Raw genomic sequence first — 19,486 nt, 5'->3', positions numbered from 1 at the left:
GCCCGGGCAGCACGGCCGCGGCACACGAGTCCCGGGTGGGAGGCCGCGGCAATTACCCCGGGCTGTATTTTACTTTAATTCGCTCCCCGGGAAACAAGAGACCGGGGATACATCGCACTCGCCATGGTTTATGCTTCATGGCTGATCTACTTCGCAGAGACCCGCAGCCACATGCTGGCTGGTGTGTTACCTCTCTGGGTGAGCCTGCGTCTGGGTGAGCCTGCGTCTGGGTGAGCCTGGGTCTGTGTGAGCCTGGGTCTGTGTGAACCTGGGTCTGTGTGAGCCTGGGTCTGGGTGAGCCTGGGTCTGTGTGAGCCTGGGTCTGTGTGAGCCTTGGTCTGTGTAAGCCTGGGTCTGTGTGAGCCTGGGTCTGTGTAAGCATGGGTCTGTGTGAGCCTGCGTCTGGGTGAGCCTGGGTCTGTGTGAGCCTGGGTCTGTGTGAGCCTGGGTCTGTGTGAGCCTGGGTATGTGTAAGCCTGGGTCTGTGTGAGCCTGGGTCTGTGTGAGCCTGCGTCTGGGTGAGCCTGGGTCTGGGTGAGCATGGGTCTGTGTGAGCCTGGGTCTGTGTAAGCCTGGGTCTGTGTGAGCCTGGGTCTGGGTGAACTTGGGTCTGTGTGAATCACAGGCCCCATGCAGGCGATGGAGGAGGTTGTGGGCGATGCGGCGTCAGGGTCTGCGTACAAATTAGACGCGTCGTACGCTCTATTATCCATCGTTGCTACGTGCAGTCGCGTGTGTTTGCGACCGTGTGCGTGTGTGTCAGTGTGCGTGTCTGTCAGTGTGCGTGTGTGTCAGTGTGGGCGCACTCCGCACGACCGTGCGCGTCCATGTGCGCGTCCGCGCATAAACTGTACATTTCCAGCGCGCAATCTGCACCTGTGCTTGACGCTCACGCACGCGCGCATGCACGCGCACTCGTTCCCGCGCAACGCACCTGCAGGCACGGTGCGCGCCCACGTGTGCAGAGCGATGAGTGCGCGGGGGCGTTGTGTGCAAAGGAGGGCGCGGGGAAAGAGGCATCGCGTGTCCTGGCAACGCTCGTCTGTTACGGGGGGGGGGGGGGGACACATCGACCCCTATCGACGGTTGCCACGGTGAAGAGGTAATCCGGTTGGTGCGACGGGCGGTTGGGTTGGTGGTGGGGGGGGGCGTTATAAGGATGGAGCCGACCGCTGCTCATGACACAACAACAGCCGCCGACCTTCGCCACGAAGTGGCGGTCATGTGGCCACGGCACATGTGCCAGGTTAGGTGCCCTTTGAGGCCACGCAATGCATGGAATGCTCACTGGCCAGAGGTCACGTGACACACCAGGCGCCATGGGTTGACTGCCTGAGATGACTGGCAGATGCACCACCTGTGATGCCCACTGTGCCACCTCTCCGTGTGCTCCTCTTTACGCTCCAGTATTGCTGGAGGGCCACTGCCTCCAAGTGTGCACCTTGCCTGGCATTGCCAGGTAGCATCCTCCACAAGCCTCCTCGACAAAGGCCGATCTTGGCACCGGTCACAGGCAAATCCACTCGGCTCCAAATAGCCCTGTACCGCATCAGCCCATCTGCACTCTCGCCTGTGCCGTGCCTCCTTTATCTGGCCAAACAAAAGCTACTTGGACAGCATGTGGCGGCTGGGCGTGGGGCTTCGTGACCCAGTCGACAATCTAAAATCAGCCGACACAGCTTCACCTGCCGGAAGAGCTCACTGCTGGGACTGCGTCCAGAACTTTCAAGGATATGTGAGCTCCTCACATGCACACACACAGACACGTGCTCGTGCCCACGTGTGTGTGCATGGTTGTCGAGTGGCACCGTGCAGGCGTGGGGCCCGAGTGCAGGCCGCTAGTCAAAGACGTTTAACAACACACAAGGGGGGCACATCAGTGCGCGAACGCAAGCTCTCAGTCTTATCCAGACCGCCAGCTGAAAAGAACTGAACGTGGTGTCGTTTTAGACCATGGACTCCAAGAGTCGAGAACGTGTTACGAGGCCCAACGAGGGAGCCACCCGGGTGCTCAGCTGCATCCGTGTCCGAATGCTGCCCATTGTTGGGATGAGCCCAATTGTTCTCAACTCGTTCGAGTCGGACGCCGTTGCATTTCGAAGCCGCGTGCGTTCCAGACAGTTGTTCGCATTGCACGCGCGCGCTATGCCTTCGCACAGCGCGTCGGCCGTGTGGGTCGCCGTGTGGATCGTCGTCACGTTTCGCGCTCTCCGAAGCCTGGGGGCTGTGAGCCGAGTTCGAGTCTCGCTCACGGCCTCCGCCGACAGCGGCGACGACGATTTACCCGATGCGGTGATGGGCCTCGGCGAGGACTATTCGGCCTGAAACGGAGTGCCCGGTGCGACGTGTAAACATTGTCAGTGTGGAGACAAAGGCGAGCGGGCGCGGTTCTGGTCACACCACGCCCTCGTGGGCCATTCGGCCACCAACACCAGTGAAGATTATCTGAACCGCTCCCTGGGTCTCCCTTTCGGTGGACTCTGCTTCAAATGAGTACCTGGTGCAATGCATAAAACATCACCACTATAGAGACAAAGGTGGCCGGGCGTGGTGCTGGCCACCCACTCCCTCGTGTGCCATGCGGGCCTTGATAGGCGCTCGCTGACAGCCCTTGCTCCAAGCGTCTGTAAAAGGTTATGATGCGTGGGAACATTGCCTTTGTGTGCGTGCGTGCGCGCGCTCGCGCACGGGGCCGCCCGTTCGATACGAGGCTGCTCGCTCATTACAGAAATGAGCCGGCTCCGTGCTGAGGTCAGTAGAGGTTGGCCAGGACTGGCCGAGTGTTGCTGGGCTGGGCCGCCCCCCCCCCCCCCCCCCCCCACTACGCACGCGCGCGGAGTGTTCCACAAACTCCGAGTACAAAGTTCGCTGCTGCAATTCCACAAACATCAGGTTCTGGGAAGGACAACTTCTCACTGCTGCTGCCATCATAGCGCTGTCGCCGTCACTCGCAAGCACCGGGGCGCGCTGTCGGTGCGAGCCGGGGCTCGGCTCCCCACTCTTTAACAACGCGAGGCCTCCGTACCGAGTGACCCCCCTCCCTCGTTGTGCCGATGCGGCGGCGTTGTCCGAGGTGATGCGCACAGAGTGGGCGATGTCTGCCGCCTCCCGGGGTCTCGGATTCCGAGGCATCACCAACACAACTCGTAACGAGACATCACCAACACAACTCGTAACGAGACATCACCAACACGACTCGTAACGAGACATCACCAACACGACTCGTAACGAGACATCACCAACACAACTCGTAACGAGACATCACCAACACAACTCGTAACGAGACATCACCAACACAACTTGTAACGAGACATCACCAACACAACTCATAACGAGGCATCACCAACACAACTCATAACGAGACATCACCAACACAACTTGTAACGAGGCATCACCAACACAACTCATAACGAGGCATCACCAACACAACTCGTAACGAGACATCACCAACACAACTCATAACGAGACATCACCAACACAACTTGTAACGAGACATCACCAACACAACTTGTAACGAGACATCACCAACACAACTCATAACGAGACATCACCAACACAACTCATAACGAGACATCACCAACACAACTCATAACGAGACATCACCAACACAACTCGTAACGAGACATCACCAACACAACTTGTAACGAGACATCACCAACACAACTCATAACGAGACATCACCAACACAACTCATAACGAGACATCACCAACACAACTCATAACGAGACATCACCAACACAACTCATAACGAGGCATCACCAACACAACTCGTAACGAGGCATCACCAACACAACTCGTAACGAGACATCACCAACACAACTCGTAACGAGACATCACCAACACAACTCATAACGAGGCATCACCAACACAACTCATAACGAGACATCACCAACACAACTCGTAACGAGGCATCACCAACACAACTCGTAACGAGACATCACCAACACAACTCGTAACGAGACATCACCAACACAACTCATAACGAGGCATCACCAACACAACTCATAACGAGGCATCACCAACACAACTCGTAACGAGGCATCACCAACACAACTCGTAACGAGACATCACCAACACAACTCGTAACGAGACATCACCAACACAACTCGTAACGAGACATCACCAACACAACTCATAACGAGACATCACCAACACAACTCATAACGAGACATCACCAACACAACTCATAACGAGACATCACCAACACAACTCATAACGAGACATCACCAACACAACTTGTAACGAGACATCACCAACACAACTCGTAACGAGACATCACCAACACAACTCATAACGAGACATCACCAACACAACTCATAACGAGACATCACCAACACAACTCATAACGAGTCATCACCAACACAACTCGTAACGAGACATCACCAACACAACTCGTAACGAGACATCACCAACACAACTCATAACGAGACATCACCAACACGACTTGTAACGAGACATCACCCACACAACTCGTAACGAGTAATCACCAACACAACTCATAACGAGTCATCACCAACACAACTCGTAACGAGACATCACCAACACAACTCGTAACGAGACATCACCAACACAACTCATAACGAGACATCACCAACACAACTCGTAACGAGACATCACCAACACGACTCGTAACGAGACATCACCAACACAACTCGTAACGAGACATCACCAACACAACTCGTAACGAGACATCACCAACACAACTCATAACGAGACATCACCAACACAACTCGTAACGAGACATCACCAACACAACTCGTAACGAGACATCACCAACACAACTCATAACGAGACATCACCAACACAACTCATAACGAGACATCACCAACACAACTCGTAGCGAGACATCACCCACACAACTTGTAACGAGACATCACCAACACAACTCATAACGGGGCGTCGCGACCTCGATGCCAGTGAGAGCGCCGCGAGGCTTTGGGGTCGCCACGGGGGGCCCGGACCCGGCGAGTGGCGAATGGCGCGCGCGACAAAACGTCCAACACCGTCAAGCAGTTCCTGAGGAACTGCATCGCGTGTCCTCGAGTTGTCATCATCAGCATCATTGTCTATTGTTGTTGTTGTTGACGCGGATTATTTTCCCTTCGCCTCATTCCTCAACAGCGTCTAAACCCTATAGCAGAAGAGTCGACACCCCGCGAGGATGGCGTGTGTTGGGGTTTTCGAGCGACGCCGCTCCCCCCCCCCCCCCCCCCAAATCAGAGACGGCCTCTCTGTCTCTCCCGCTGTGTGTGCGCCGGGGAGTGCCCGGCGGTGGGCACCGCTGATTGTCGCGATGATAATTAGCGGCGCAGGGACCGGCGCTTAGTGGCGGCAGTGCGAGGATGGAAGAGGCGGCTCGGGACCCCGTGTGGGCCCCCCCGCTGTGCGCGCATCCTCACGGCGGGCGGAGGGGCTGCTGCCGCTGCTGCCGCTGCTGCCGCTGCTGCCGCTGCTGCCGCTGCTGCCGCTGCTGCCGCTGCTGCCGCTGCTGCCGCTGCTGCCGCTGCTGCCGCTGCTGCCGCTGCTGCCGCTGCTGCCGCTGCTGCCGCTGCTGCCGCTGCTGCCGCTGCTGCCGCTGCTGCCGCTGCTGCCGCTGCTGCCGCTGCTGCCGCTGCTGCCGCTGCTGCCGCTGCTGCCGCTGCTGCAAGGGGGAGTCGCGATTGCGATGCACGGCGCGGAGCGAACGCAGCTTCCGCGGTAATTGGATGAAAAAAGGCGCTTGTGCGTCGCGTTATTAAATAAAACAACGGTGCTGCTCCCATCACTAACGCGCGCGTGTGCACCCCGCCCCCTCATCCCCGCCCTACTCCCCCCTTCCCTCTTCTCTCCCCCCCCCCCCCCGCCTTCATTCATCACACCCACCATCCCTCCGCAATTCTCCCGCCGCACGTAGGCACAGGGTACTTATGAAGCAGTGCTGGCCGCTGATCCCACCCACAAGATACTAATTCAAGGTCAGTACCACCCCCCCCCCCTGTACATTGAGAGGCGCTCCTAAGAGACCCCCCGCGAGAGAAAATCCCCCTCTTTACCCCTTTACACAAAAGAGCGTTCATCTCAGAGCGTTCACAAATCCCCGGCCTGCAGAGAGCAGCACGCGATCCGTAACGGCTGCCTTGACAGAGCCGCACGCGGCGCCTCACAGCCCCCCTGGAGATGCAGCAAAGCCCCTTCTGCTCCTGCTGCTGCTGCGCCGGGAAGATTGCGCGGGGCACGCTGGGCTTGGAGATTGGGTCGCGGCTTTGTGGTGCATGCTGGGTAAAGATAGGCAGTTGAGAGGTGCATGCTGGGTAAAGAGGGGCAGTTAAGAGGTGCATGCTGGGTAAAGAGGGCAGTTGAGTGGTGCATGCTGGGTAAAGGGAGGCAGCTGTGTGGTGCATGCTGGGTAAAGAGGGGCAGTTAAGAGGTGCATGCTGCGTAAAGAGGGGCAGTTAAGAGGGGCATGCTGGGTAAAGAGGGGCAGTTAAGAGGGGCATGCTGGGTAAAGAGGGCAGTTGAGTGGTGCATACTGGGTAAAGGGAGGCAGCTGTGTGGTGAATGCTGGGTAAAGAGGGGCAGTTGAGTGGTGCATGCTGGGTAAAGAGGGGCAGTTGAGTGGTGTATGCTGGGTAAAGGGGTGGTGGAGGGTAGGTCGGAGCTGGCTGTCATTAGATTTCGCAAATGTTTTAAAACTCCTTTATGCAAGAGTTGTATCAGCCTAAAGCCCGGTATATTTCACCCTCCCTTCTTTCCTCCGCTCCGTTCCTGCTATATCGGATAACCCAGATCTCGTCCGTTAACGAGACAAGCTATCCACTAATCAAGCTCTGCCTGCAGGTTCAGTGAAGGTTCCCGTGATGCTGACGCTGTGTGTGTGTGCTCCTGTTATTTAATACAATTCATCAGTCATTACAGTAATAAAAATGTTTTCACGTCGTCACACGAGCATCAGAAAAGCAGAAAATCCTATAAAGATGATCAGACGACTTCAAAGCAGAGAGTTTGCATGAGCCCTTGGGGAGACGATGAATAATGAATGTGGTTTGGGGCTAGGAAGGGGGGTTCGGGGGGATGGAGGGAGATCAGAGGAATGGTTTTGAGTGAGTGGGTGTGCAACTGGGCACGTTACAAATCCTGAATTAGTCACTATTACCATCATCACTGCTGTCAGGAGTTGCACGGTGGACAAACGTGGAATTCAATGGAACTGCAGTCGCTCTGATGGTGGTGGTGGTGGTGGCATTACTGCTGTGCGCAGGAGCGTCATGCGGTTTCCGTGTAAAACCGTGACCGCAGGAGAATCGGTTGTTAGTTGGATAATTAGTTGCTGTTTGCGAAACCGCATCACCTGCTACACTTCTCAAGAGAACTGTTATGAAGACAAAGGCAAATATCCCCCCCCTATAGCCTAAAAACAGACTGTCGGGGCAAGTGCTGTTAGCGAGCACCTATTAAGGCCAGCGTGGCACAGTGGCGCACGTATTCCCGGTTGAGTGATTTGCGGGGTGATTGTTCCAATTTGGATCGTGACCCCGGCCACGCGATGACGTCACCCGCACCTCCGATTAGCACGGTTGGCAACGTACGGTGCGAAAGAAGTTCAACGCGCACACACATGCGGGATGTTTGACGTCTCGCCGTGAGCGAAGCGGACGGCGCGTGGTGGCGGTATGGTTACGGTGAATGCGCAGCGTCACCGCAGTGGTGATAACCGGGGAGGCCGCCGGTTATTTTTCTCGAAGCGCGAACCTCTGCGACGAGCGGCGAACTCCGTGGCCGCCCCTCGCTCTGCGATGTCCGCTGCTGCGGCCGTCCCCGCGCGCTGTTCCGCGAGACCACCGGATGGACCCTCCACGCTTAAACTATGAAACATTTAAACTATTTATTTTTTAACCGGGTAAGGCCCACTGAGCCATTATAGCTCTTTATCAGAAGCGACCTGGCCACACGTGACAGCTCAACAAAGCGGCTTGTCATCACGTGGACATTTATAGCTGCCAAACACTCCGAGCGCGTGTTGGGGATTGTACATCTGTAGGGAAAACCCGGAGGATCCGGAGAAAAATCCACGCGACTACGGGGAGAGGGACACGCAAACTCCAAATACACAGCAGCAGGCGTCAGGGTCGGGATCTAACCCATGTGCGCCTGCATGCCAGGCACACGCATGTCGCCACCGCGGGCGTCTCGTGGCAAGGCCGCGTCGATTGCGCAGCCATTCAACGATGAGCGGTGGGGTGGGGGGAAGAGAGGAAAACTCTGTTTGAAAAATAAAGACGAAAGTGGAATAGCAGGCGAGGCGATTCGCACGCGATACTAGCTCGGCGAAGTTAGAGAGAGCTCATGGCGACAGCGCGTGCGGCGTGGGGTCACACACAGGAGCCTGCGGTGTGTGCAGTTGTATTCGTCAGCAGCTCCTGTGCGTGTATGGATGCGTGCGCGCGTGTGTGTGTGTGGCAGCACCTGTACGTGTGTGTGCCTTGTCTTTGGATGCGTGCGTTAGTTTGGGAGCGTGTGTGAATGCCGCGTGTCGTCACGCATCCCCCCAGGTCTCCTGCGCGCCCTGGAGCGGGAGCGTCTCCGCGTGGAGGAGGAGGAGGAGGAGCGCGAGGCCCGGGCCCAGCTCTCCGGCGCCGAGCCGCACGCCGCCCGCTCGCTCCTCGCAGCCCTGGGCCACCTGCGCGGATCGTCCGCCCCGGAGCTCGCGCGCCACGTGCGGAGCCTTGCCTCCTCCATCCACAGCCGTGAGTCCAAGCCCCCACCCCCGCCCACCCCCACACCTCCTCCTCCCAGCGCGCACCGCGACGCACGCCTGTGGGCTCCGGCGGCTCCAGCGCTCGCAGGAACGAACGCGCTCACCCCGCGGGGACTTCTCACTCTGATCACCTCGCTGAGCGACGGGCTGACACACTGATTGATTGGCCCGCTCACTGACTCACTCAGATACTGATTGACCGACATCCCGCCCCTCTGACAGACTGACACGGACTTACTGCCTGACAGGCTGACAGACAGAGAGGCTGACAAACAGAGAGGTTTATTTACAGCCACCGGAGAGCCCACTGGGGTAGAGAGGTGGGGCAGTGTTCGGCGGGAAGCACGCCGCGCTACAGCCTCGTGAACCGAGTTGGATTCCCATCCATGGCTACCTTTGGAGTTGAGTGACAGCTGATCCAGCCCTGGCATGTCCTCCCCCCACCTCAGCGCGGTGCAGTGTCGTCAAACAACCCTCATGGCCGACGCGGCCTGTGATACTTGTTGTAATATTCGTGGATGGCTGATGACACTTTAATGCACATAGGACTGCAGAGCTTGGGCACTTGTTGGTGCCAGCACGCCGCCTCGCTGCTGCCTTCCCGCTCGTCCGTGGCTCCTCCTCCTGGTTCCTCTGCGTCTTCTCTCTCTCTACGAGAGCCGCGAGTGAATACCGAGTAGCAGCGACGGCGACGCGTTACAAGTTCACATTATAACAATTATTATGAATACTATTTAATTCCTTAAACAACAAGTCGTGTTTTTCAATCGACGGAGCCCGGCGACTCGGTAAGCACGCGATAGAAGCGCATAAATCAAACAAACGAAGTGGAAAAAAAAACATCTCTGCAATGAAATCTCTCAGATCGTGAACTCCGACCGCCGTGGCGACGCGAAGCCTTCCCGGGTTTGGCGCTGCCGACGCAATGGCCGCTGCTGTGCCGCCTCCCTTCAAAAGTCGAAGCGTTCACTAAATCCACAAAGAATATTTCTCTCCCGCTCCCAGCCCACCTTCGTGTCTCCCACGTCGGCCTCCGCCGTCGGGGTGCTGTCCGCCCCACACGCGATATCTCTCACACGCCACGCGCGCTCCCTCTCTCTCTCTCTCTCGCTCTGTGTGTGCGCGCTCCCACTTTGAGATAACCTCTCGCCTGTTGCTCCCCCCTCGCGTCTGTCCCTGCCTCTTCCCACGTCTCCTCATCTCCATTCGGCGTTTTCATCCTCGCTGGTATGACGCAGCGGCACGAAGTCTCCATGTCGCAGCCCAGCACGCGGGGCCGTGAGCTCATCAGCACACTCACACACTGACACACTGACACACACACACTGATGAATACGCTGACACACTGACACACACTCACCCACTGACGCACGCTGACGCACACATATACTGATGAATACACTGACATACACATACTGATGAACTCATACACTGACACACACTGATAATGATGCACTGACACGTGCTGACACATTGTCACGCGCAACTGACACCCACACTAATACATTTAGGTTGACACACACGTGCACTGACATAGACACTGACACATTCACTGACACTCACTGACACACTAATGTACACACTGACACACATACTGACACGCTCATTGACACGCTGACACTGGACTGATACACTGACACATTCACTGAAACACTCGCTGACACTGACATATTCATTGACAGATTCACCGAGAGAATTATAATCTTTATTTAGACTGCAGCAGGAGGAATCCGATGAGCTATGAAGCTCTTTGTCACAGATATCCAGTAAGGGCAGGCCAGCAAGTTACAACATCAAACAACACAAACACGATGGGAGTGCAAAATAGACTTGTAAACAACTTTTATTGCCGCCAGCAGCAAAAGCACTGGAGGCGATTTCGATATGAAATACACAAAGTCACCAGCAAACAAATGAAAATAAACGCTACAAATCGACGCGCTGTGGCGCTAAAAGCACCGCGCACAATACAAAAAGAAAAATCACGTGGCTGTGGTGTCATCGCGCACGCCACGGTGACGAGCGAGCGCTTCAGAAGGTGAACACGTGGGTGCCGTCCACGTTGGTACAGAGAGGGGATTTTCCGGCTCCCCAGCGTTCGAAGAAGACATGCACATCACCAACATGTGTGTGGTACGCGTGCTCCAACCGGAGCCGTGCCTTGAGCAGGCCCCTGAACACTGGAAGCACAGAGCAGCCGTCAGTGTCACCTTGCAGAATATTTTTTTCTCGTTCTGTACACCGCCATCTTCGCCTGCGCACAGGCAAAGTTGGCGAGGTAAACAAGCCACGAAACATAAATGTAAAATATCTAAAGTATCGAGGTACGAATTGCACAAATACATCTTCCTGCTCATTCATCAACGCCAAATGCAAGCCTGGGAAAGGTAGCAAAGCAACAAAGAGTCCCAGACCACACCAAGACAACAAAGTTGTGGTTGGTGGTGGTTTTGGTTGTTGGTAGTGGTTGATAGTGGTGGTGGGGGGTGGTGGTGGGGGTTGTGGTTGGTGGTTATGGTTGGTAGTGGTGGTGGGGGTTGTGGTTGGTGGTTGTGGTTGGTTGTAGTGGTGGCGGGGGGGGTTGCTTTGGAACAGCGATGCGCACAGAAACTGCGCCACACTTCACGTCGATGTCCCGCGGGTCCCTCCCCTGGCGAGGCTTGCGGGCCCACGTGACCTGTAAAATCCGCCTCCCCCGTCTGTGCGCAGCGAAGCCTGCGCGTCTTGGAGGCTCGCTTCACGCTCCGGCTGGCCCAGCTCGTTGTTTTTGTTGTCGTTGTTGTTGTTGTTGTCCGCCGCTGTCTTCACTCTCGCGGAGTTCGTCTCCTTCGCAGCACCCCCTCGAGGCGGAGGACGAACGCGGTGCCATTTTCAAGACGACACGTTACAATTTTAGACCCAAACAACAACACTCTTACTGTTGTTGTTATTGTTGTTATGTGTGTCATCAACAAACGCCAATCCCGCCCGGACAATTGTTGTTAATGGCCGATCACACGTGCCAGGCTTGCTCACGCTAATTGCGATTAAGCGTCTCGCGTTTCCCAAACACCGGCACGGGCGCGCTGCCTGGGGGGTGATTGGGCGCTGATGGTGGCGGGGAAGAGGGGGGCACGAGGAGGGATTACGGGGGGCGGTGTCACTACGAGAGGGAGATGTGTGAGTGTGTCTGTGTGTGAGTGTGTGTCTGTGTGTGTGTGTCTGTGTGTATGTGTCTGTGTGTGTGTGTCTGTGTGTGAGTGTGTGTGATCCAATCTCCGACCCCCAGGAACAGGTTTGCAGATTTGCTGAGCATTTCTGTGAGGTCCTGGGGGAGGGAAATTCTCTCAGCCAGGAAAACATCATGGCACAAAATGGTGATAACCCTGCTGAGGCTGCGGTGCCTCAAATATTGGAAGAGGTCACCCCCTGTGAGTGGCTGGCTGAGGTGCCAGCTGTTGAGGAAGTACTGAGGGCGATCCGGAGTCTGAGACCAGGGAAGGCACCGGGCAGAGATGATCTCCCAAGCGAAATGCTGAGGGAGGGTGGCGTTTGTGCACAGACTGCCCTATATGACATCATAACAACAGTCTGGACCACTGGACGGATTCCGCAGGACTGGAAGGATGCCCTGGTGGTCCCCCTCTTTAAGAAGGGGGACCGTACCGACTGTAACAACTACAGGGGCATCTCACTCCTCAGTGTGCCGGGTAAGGTCCTGGCAAGGATTATTCAACATCGCCTTGCTAGGCACGCTGAGGAGAGGCTTGCGGAGCCCCAATGCGGTTTCAGGAAAGGGCGGTCCTGCACAGATGCCATATTTTCTGTCCGTCTGCTACAGCAGAGGTGTAGGGAATTCCAAAAAGACCTACATCTCTGCTTTATTGACCTGGTCAAGGCCTATGATACCATCAGTAGGACTGGGCTCTGGGTTGTTCTTCGTGCTTTCGGAGTCCCTGACCCTCTGCTCACGATCATTAAAGACCTTCATGATGGTGAGCGGGCCCGGGTAAAACTACGTGGCCGGGAGTCGGAGCCTTTCCCTGTACACCTTGGGGTGCGACAGGGATGTCCTCTGGCTCCCACATTATTTAACATCTATTTTGACCGCGTAGTTCGTGAAGCCTTCAATAGCTGTACCGGGGGAATTTCCATTTGGTACAGATATAATGGGAGGCTGATCGATGCCCGGGTGCGATCAAGGGATGGCTCCCTATTGGTCAACCACGTTATGTATGCCGATGATTTGGTAATAGCTGCTCATTCAGAAGAGGAGTTGGAGACGCTGCTGCTGAGACTGGAGCGTGCCACTAAGAGGTGGGGCCTTACCATCAGCCCCACCAAAACTAAGCACCTGCCTGGGTATTTTGTACCATCGGACACTCCACCCCCACAACTCCCAATTGGTGATGGGGCAGTTGTGGAGAGAGTGGAGAGTTTCCCATACCTGGGCAGTGTGCTTATGACCGGCTCCAGTTTATCAGCAGAGGTCTCACTCCGAATCAGTCGAGCGGCAATATCTTTTCATCGGTTGCGTAACGCTGTGTGGAAGCTACCTGGTCTGTCGCTCCGCACGAAGCTTCAGGTCTTCTCGGCCACGGTCATTCCCTCCCTTCTCTACGCTTGCGAAACGTGGACCCCCCTGGTGGAGCATCTTCGCCGGTTGGAAACATTTAGGCTGGCCTGCCTACGATCCATCTTGGGTTTAACCAGGCTGGATTGTGTGAGGAGCTCACAAATCCTTGAAAGATCTGGGCAAAGTCCCATCAGTGAGCTCCTCCGGCAGGCAAGGCTGCGTTGGCTGGGTCATGTAGCCCGCATGCCCAGCCACCGCATGCCTAAACAGCTTTTGTTCGGCCGGATCGAGGGGCTAGACGGGCGCGGCACGGGCTGGAGAAGAGATGGAGTGATGTGGTACAGGAGGACGTGGAGCTGAGTGGACTTGCCGATGACTGGTACCAGCGGTGTCAAGATCGGCCTCAGTGGAGGAGGCTCGTGAAGGACGCTACTGGGCAGTTGGAGGCAGTCGCCCTCCAACAACAACGGAGGGCGGAGGAGCGACGCTCACAACAACGAGCGGAGCGCCGGGTGGCTAAAGCACAGCAAGTTGGTACAGTAGGGGGCACAGGTGGTGCATCAGCCAGTCATCTCGGTCATCTCGGTCAGTCGACCCGTGGCACCTGGGTCTGCCCCGTGACCTCCTGCCAGCGGGCGTTCGACACTTCACGTGGCCTCAAGGTGCACTTGGCCTGGCACAATCATCGTGGTGACGTCACCGCCACTTAGTGGCGAATGGCGGTTGTTGTTGTTGTTGTTGAGTGTGTGTGTCTGTGTGTGTGTGTCTGTGTGTGGGGAGCGGTAGTGTAGCGGTTAGCGTGCTGCGCTATGAACTTGGCGACCCGGGTTCGATTCCCGCTCACAGCCAACACCAGTGGCGATTATCTGAACCGGTCCTGGGCCTCCTCTAAGTCGACTCAGCCACCCACCCCCTTGTGTGCCGTGCCGGCCTTCATAGGTGGACTTTCAAAGACCACGTGCGTGCGGTAATGGGTGATGTTTCGGGAAGTGTCCCTTCTTCATGGCACGTGATCAAGCGAGGCGAGAGGGAGTGGGTGGCCTTGCTGAGCCCGCTGGGAGCCCCAGAGACCAGGGCCTCGTGTGTGCACGAGCGATCCGGGTCACCGACGCGACAAAAGCAGTTTAACAGTAGTAGTAGCAGACTTTGGCGACCAATATCATCCACTATAGAGGTGTTTTGGGTTAGATTGCGTAAATATATAAATGTGTCGTTAAAACCCGCCACCACCCGACACAGCCAACTAGTGAGGGTTGTCACGATCTTGATTTGAAGCTTTCGTGACTGCAGGAATCCATACTCTTTGGTTCTTTCGGTAAAGTCTCGTAGGTAGAAAAAAAAAATAAAAAAAAATGTATCACGTTCGCAACACAAGCGGTCGTCCTCAGGCGGAAAAAAAATCATCCAGCAGTGGAACTGCTGAACCAGGAAGAACACAGCGAGAGAGCTGTCCCAACAAGAGGCTATATATGTGGCGAAGGGCAAGCAGGCGGGGTCTGAGGAAAGGAATTCCATCCCCGCACGCAAGCACGTCAATTGTGTTCATGTGGGAGAGATTCGGGAGAGAGAGATTAGGGAGGGAGAGATTAGGGAGAGAGATTAGCATGAAATGAGCTTCTGTCGCCGCACACGAGGACAACAGCAGTGTTATTGGGTGTTATTGGGGGATTAGCACGATGTTGATGGGAGAGATTCGGCTCTTGTGGACGAAGAAAGCAATAACGCACAAAGAAAGCACAACAATTAAGAAAAAATAAATCAGATTTTTAAAAATCCCGGCTAGAAATCAAAGCAGAGACAATGAAATAGAAATGAGAGCAGCCGCCCCCCCCTGTGTGTCCGCGGGCCCGTCTCGGTGTTTGTTTGCGTGTCTCTGCGGCTGCCCCCTCGCCGTAAGGGATGGCTGTGTGTTTTGTGGAGGGCGCTTGGGGCCGCTCTCATCACGGCTCGCATTTGTCAGCGATACGGGGAGGGGAGAGGGAGCGGAGGAGAGGGAGCGGAGGAGAGGGAGGGGGGAGAGGGGGAGGAAGAGAGAGAGGAAGAGAAACAGGGAGAGAGAGAGGGGGGAGGAAGAGCGGCGCACGGCGCGTCACGATGGCCTCGCACTGCTGCCGTGAGACGCGGGCGGCGCAGGCGGCCGATCACTCGTCCAGCCTGGGGTGGTGGTTGTGGTGGGGGTGGTGGTTGTCGTGGTTGTGGTGTGTGTGGTGGTAGTTGTGGTGGGGGTGGTGGGGGTGGTGGTTGTCGTGGGGGTGGTGTGTGTGGTGGGGGTGGTGGTTGTCGTGGTTGTGGTGGGGGTGGTGGTTGTCGTGGTTGTGGTGTGTGTGGTGGTAGTTGTGGTGGGGGTGGTGGGGGTGGTGGTTGTCGTGGGGGTGGTGTGTGTGGTGGGGGTGGTGGTTGTCGTGGTTGTGGTGGGGTTGGTGGTTGTCGTGGGGGTGGTGTGTGTGGTGGGGTGGTAGTTGTGGTGGGGTTGGTGGGGTTGGTGGTTGTCGTGGGGGTGGTGTGTGTGGTGGGGGTGGGGGTTGTAGTGGGGTTGGTAGTTGTCGTGGGGATGTTGGTTGTGGTGGGGGTGGTGGTTGTGGTGGGGGTGGTGTGTGTGATGGGGGTGGTGTGTGTAGTGGGGGTGGCGTGTGTGTGCTACTTGTGTGGGGAGCGGCAGTGTAGCGGTTAGCGCACTGCGCTGCGAACCTGGCGACCCTAGTTCGATGCCCGCTCACGGCCAACGCCAGGGACGATTATCTGAAACGGTCATGGGCCTCCCCTGGGTCGATGCAGCCTCAAACATCGCCACTAGAGAGACAAAGGCGGCCGGGTGTGGTACTTGTGCGTGGCACACTCGCACCTCCCCGGCCGCGCGGCTCGGTGGCTCGGAGTCTCGTTTGTAAAACCCGGGGCTCGATGCGGGCGAGGCAGATTTTGATGCATTGTCGTCATCTGCTGGCTCCGCATTACCGCGAGAAACCCCCACCCATTTGCTGTGAGGCGTAGATCCACGTGGGCATAAATCACGGCGCGGTGCCTCGCCACGCAAACTCCACGGGGGGGGGGGGGGGGGGGTCGCGACCGACCGCGTGCCCTCTCCGCCGGGCCCCGTGACGGATGCGGGCGATTGAAATGAAGCCCCCACCCCCCATACTCCACCCCCCCTCATACTCCACCCCCCTTCCATACTCCACCCCCCCTCATACTCCACCCCCCCCATACTCCACCCCCCCCATACTCAACACCCCCCCCCCATACTCCACCCTCCCCACATACTCCCCCCCCCATACTCCACCCCCCCATACTCCACCCCCCATACTCCACCCCCCCATACTCCACCCCCCATACTCCACCCCCCCCATACTCCCCCCCATACTCCCCCCCCCATACTCCACCCTCCCCCATACTCCACCCCCCCCCATGCTCCACCCCCCCATACTCCCCCCCATACTCCACCCCCCATACTCCACCTTCCCCCCATACTCCACCTCCCATACTCCACCCCCCCCCATACTCCACCCCCCATATCCCCCCCATACTCCACACCCCCCCCCCCCGCGCGATAATTAAGACGGCTCCTGATGTCTATCGGACTCACTTTACAAATTGAGTGCTATAACGATCTCCCTCCCTCCCTCCCTGCTCGCTCGCTCGCCCCCTCTCTCTGCCCGTGCCCCACGTGTGATTGAACGTGGCGTGATCATTGAAGTGCTGCCCATTTGTCACGCCGCTCGGGTCGTGGGAGGTCACGCGCGGCACGCGGGGAGGGGGGGCAGGCGAGCGGTCAGTCGGAAACTGCCCCCTCCGAAGGAGCGCGATACCGGTAAAGGTGCAGCCCTGCAAGCGCTCGTTCACGCCGCCGACAGTGGAAGGGGCCTCCATTCGAGGGAACCCCTCCGAGGGGGTATTTCATGGCCTGCTCTTCCACGACATTTTGCAAAGAGTTGGAGTAGCCGCGATTTGCCCCACCGCTCACGACCTGCTTGTTGATCGTAGCCAACCGCGCACCGCGTGAACCCGCCATGTGAAACAGGGCTGGCTCAGCGTCTCGCGCGTCTCGGTGGTTTGGGGTTGTCAATTGGATGACCCCGCGCCATCGTTTCGACTGCCGCGCCACCACCACCACGACTACCACCACCACCACGACTATCACCACCACCACGACTACCACCACCACCACCACCACGACTACCACCACCACCACGACTACCACCACCACCACCACCACCACGACCACCACCACCACCACCACCCGCGAGTTGCCAACAAGCACGCAAAGCCGCGTGTCGTGGCCCTCTCGTGTCCAGGGAATGCCCCGCGATGGCTGTTTGCACACCGCGCACGTGGCTGAGTGATGTTGACACTCGTGTGTGCACTCGTGTGTGCACTTGTGTGTGTGCACTCGTGTGTGCACTCGTGTGTGCACGTGTGTGTGCACTTGTGTGTGTGCACTCGTGTGTGCACTTGTGTGTGCACTTGTGTGCGTCTCGTTTAACGCTCGGTGCGTCAGCCGACACGAGTGGCACGTCGAGTGTTGTGGTTGCCGGACACTCCGCGTGTAGGCTACCCAGAGGCAGGCTTTGCAATGAAGATAGTCTGCTGATGAGTCCGCATTCGGGTGAAACCTGTTTATCAGTCGTCTCGCGCTGCATCGCTGCTGCTGCTGCTGCTAGTCGTCACATTTGCTCCACAGCTCCGTTGATGGTGACCTCGGAGAACAGGACCACAATGCACTTCTTCAGGATAATCCTCACGGCCGTTTTCAGAATGATTACCTCGGCCGTGAGCTTTGGAAAGGCACATTTCTGCGTGCGATTTTGAGCTCACGGTTCCACAGCCTGCATCATCGATGTGCCCTGTTACAGTGCGCGATTCTCTTCCTCGTCGGTGACAGATCTCAGATCCCCCTGCGCACCGCGGCCGCTGCGCGTCCTTCTGTCGCGATGGCCCTGCGTGGTGGTGTTTGTGGCGGCGTAGCGTAAATAACAACAACAACAACAACAACCGCCATTCGCCACTATGTGGCGGTGACGTCACCGCGGCGCCCGTGCCAGGACAGGTGCACGTTGAGGTCACCACGTGAAGTGTCGAAGGCTCGCTGACAGGAGGAGGTCTCGGGACAGACCCAGCATGTGCCATGGGTTGGCTGACTGAGATGACTGGCACACAAAGACAAACGCACACACAAAGACAAACACACTCACCCACACACACGCACACAAAGACAAACACACACCCGCGCTCACGCACACACAAAGACAAACACACACACCCGCACACACACACGCACACAAAGACAAACGCACACACACACGCACACAAAGACAAACGCACACACACACGCACACAAAGACAAACGCACACACACACGCGAACAAAGACAAACGCACACGCTCACGCACACACACACGCACACACACACGCACACACACACGCTCACGCACACACACACACGCACACACACACGCGTGCCTCAGGTGTGGGGGAGGGCGAGCGCGTGATGTTTAATCGCTAATGGCGCACCAGTCGGTATTAAACATCGCCGCCAGCCCGTCAAGGCTGACGCTCCTCTGCTGCAATCTCTCACCCCTCGTCCGCAGCCGTTCAACGCCAGTGTGCGTGTGTGCGTAACGACACTGAGTTCTGCGGCAGTGAATTCTACATCGCGGGACAACTTTCGTCACTGACTGTCGGGTGGAGGAGGGCACACGACGCACATGTTATTCACCTGGCGATCTGCTAACCCCACTACCCCCAAAAGAAAAACAAAACAAGAGCGAATGGGGAATGCCAACGGTGCCGTTTGAACCGGAGGATTTTTGTAAAAGAACATCGTCGTTTTTGGCCACGAGGACGAGGAGGAGGATCTAACGACGCAGATTGTCGCGGATGAAAGTGGTAACGCGACTCTTGGGTTTACGGGCGACGGGAGAAATGGAACCGCGGTCGCGGCGAGAGGTGGGGGGGGGGGTGCAGCAAGGGGGGGGGTGCAGTGGGGGGGGGGGTGCAGCAAGCGGTGGGGGGGGGGGACTTCGCGGCGTCGGCCGTAAATCTGCCGCGGCGTTTTTTGTGTCGCAAACAGCACAGCAAAACGAGAATGGATGCTGAGATCCGGGTCAGCGAATCGGCGCATTCCCATTGGGCCCCGGCGCACGCGGCGGACACGGCAGCTCCACCACGCCCCGACCTCCCGGCCCCCTTTCACCCCCCCCGGC

At 57.2% G+C, this 19,486-nt stretch overlaps 1 protein-coding gene across 5 annotated transcripts in view; it reads left to right on the top strand.

Annotated features, from left to right (window-relative positions):
- The window catches only part of TTC12 (tetratricopeptide repeat domain 12), a 187,655-nt gene that overhangs the window by 23,598 nt on the left and 144,571 nt on the right, over positions 1 to 19,486 (top strand). For 4 of the 5 annotated variants that reach the window (XM_061551074.1, XM_061551078.1, XM_061551076.1 and 1 more), the window contains exons 9-10: positions 5,894 to 5,954; positions 8,529 to 8,723. In XM_061551074.1, coding sequence (XP_061407058.1) covers positions 5,894 to 5,954; positions 8,529 to 8,723 — 256 coding nt within the window. The remainder of the gene's footprint in view (positions 1 to 5,893; positions 5,955 to 8,528; positions 8,724 to 19,486) is intronic. The other variant, XM_061551075.1, reaches the window with a different exon arrangement.

This window comes from Lethenteron reissneri, chromosome 13 (assembly GCF_015708825.2).
Source record: "Lethenteron reissneri isolate LAM-NWPU_2019-01 chromosome 13, ASM1570882v1, whole genome shotgun sequence".
NCBI lineage: Eukaryota > Metazoa > Chordata > Hyperoartia > Petromyzontiformes > Petromyzontidae > Lethenteron > Lethenteron reissneri.
This window is presented reverse-complemented; position numbering and strand designations above follow the sequence as displayed.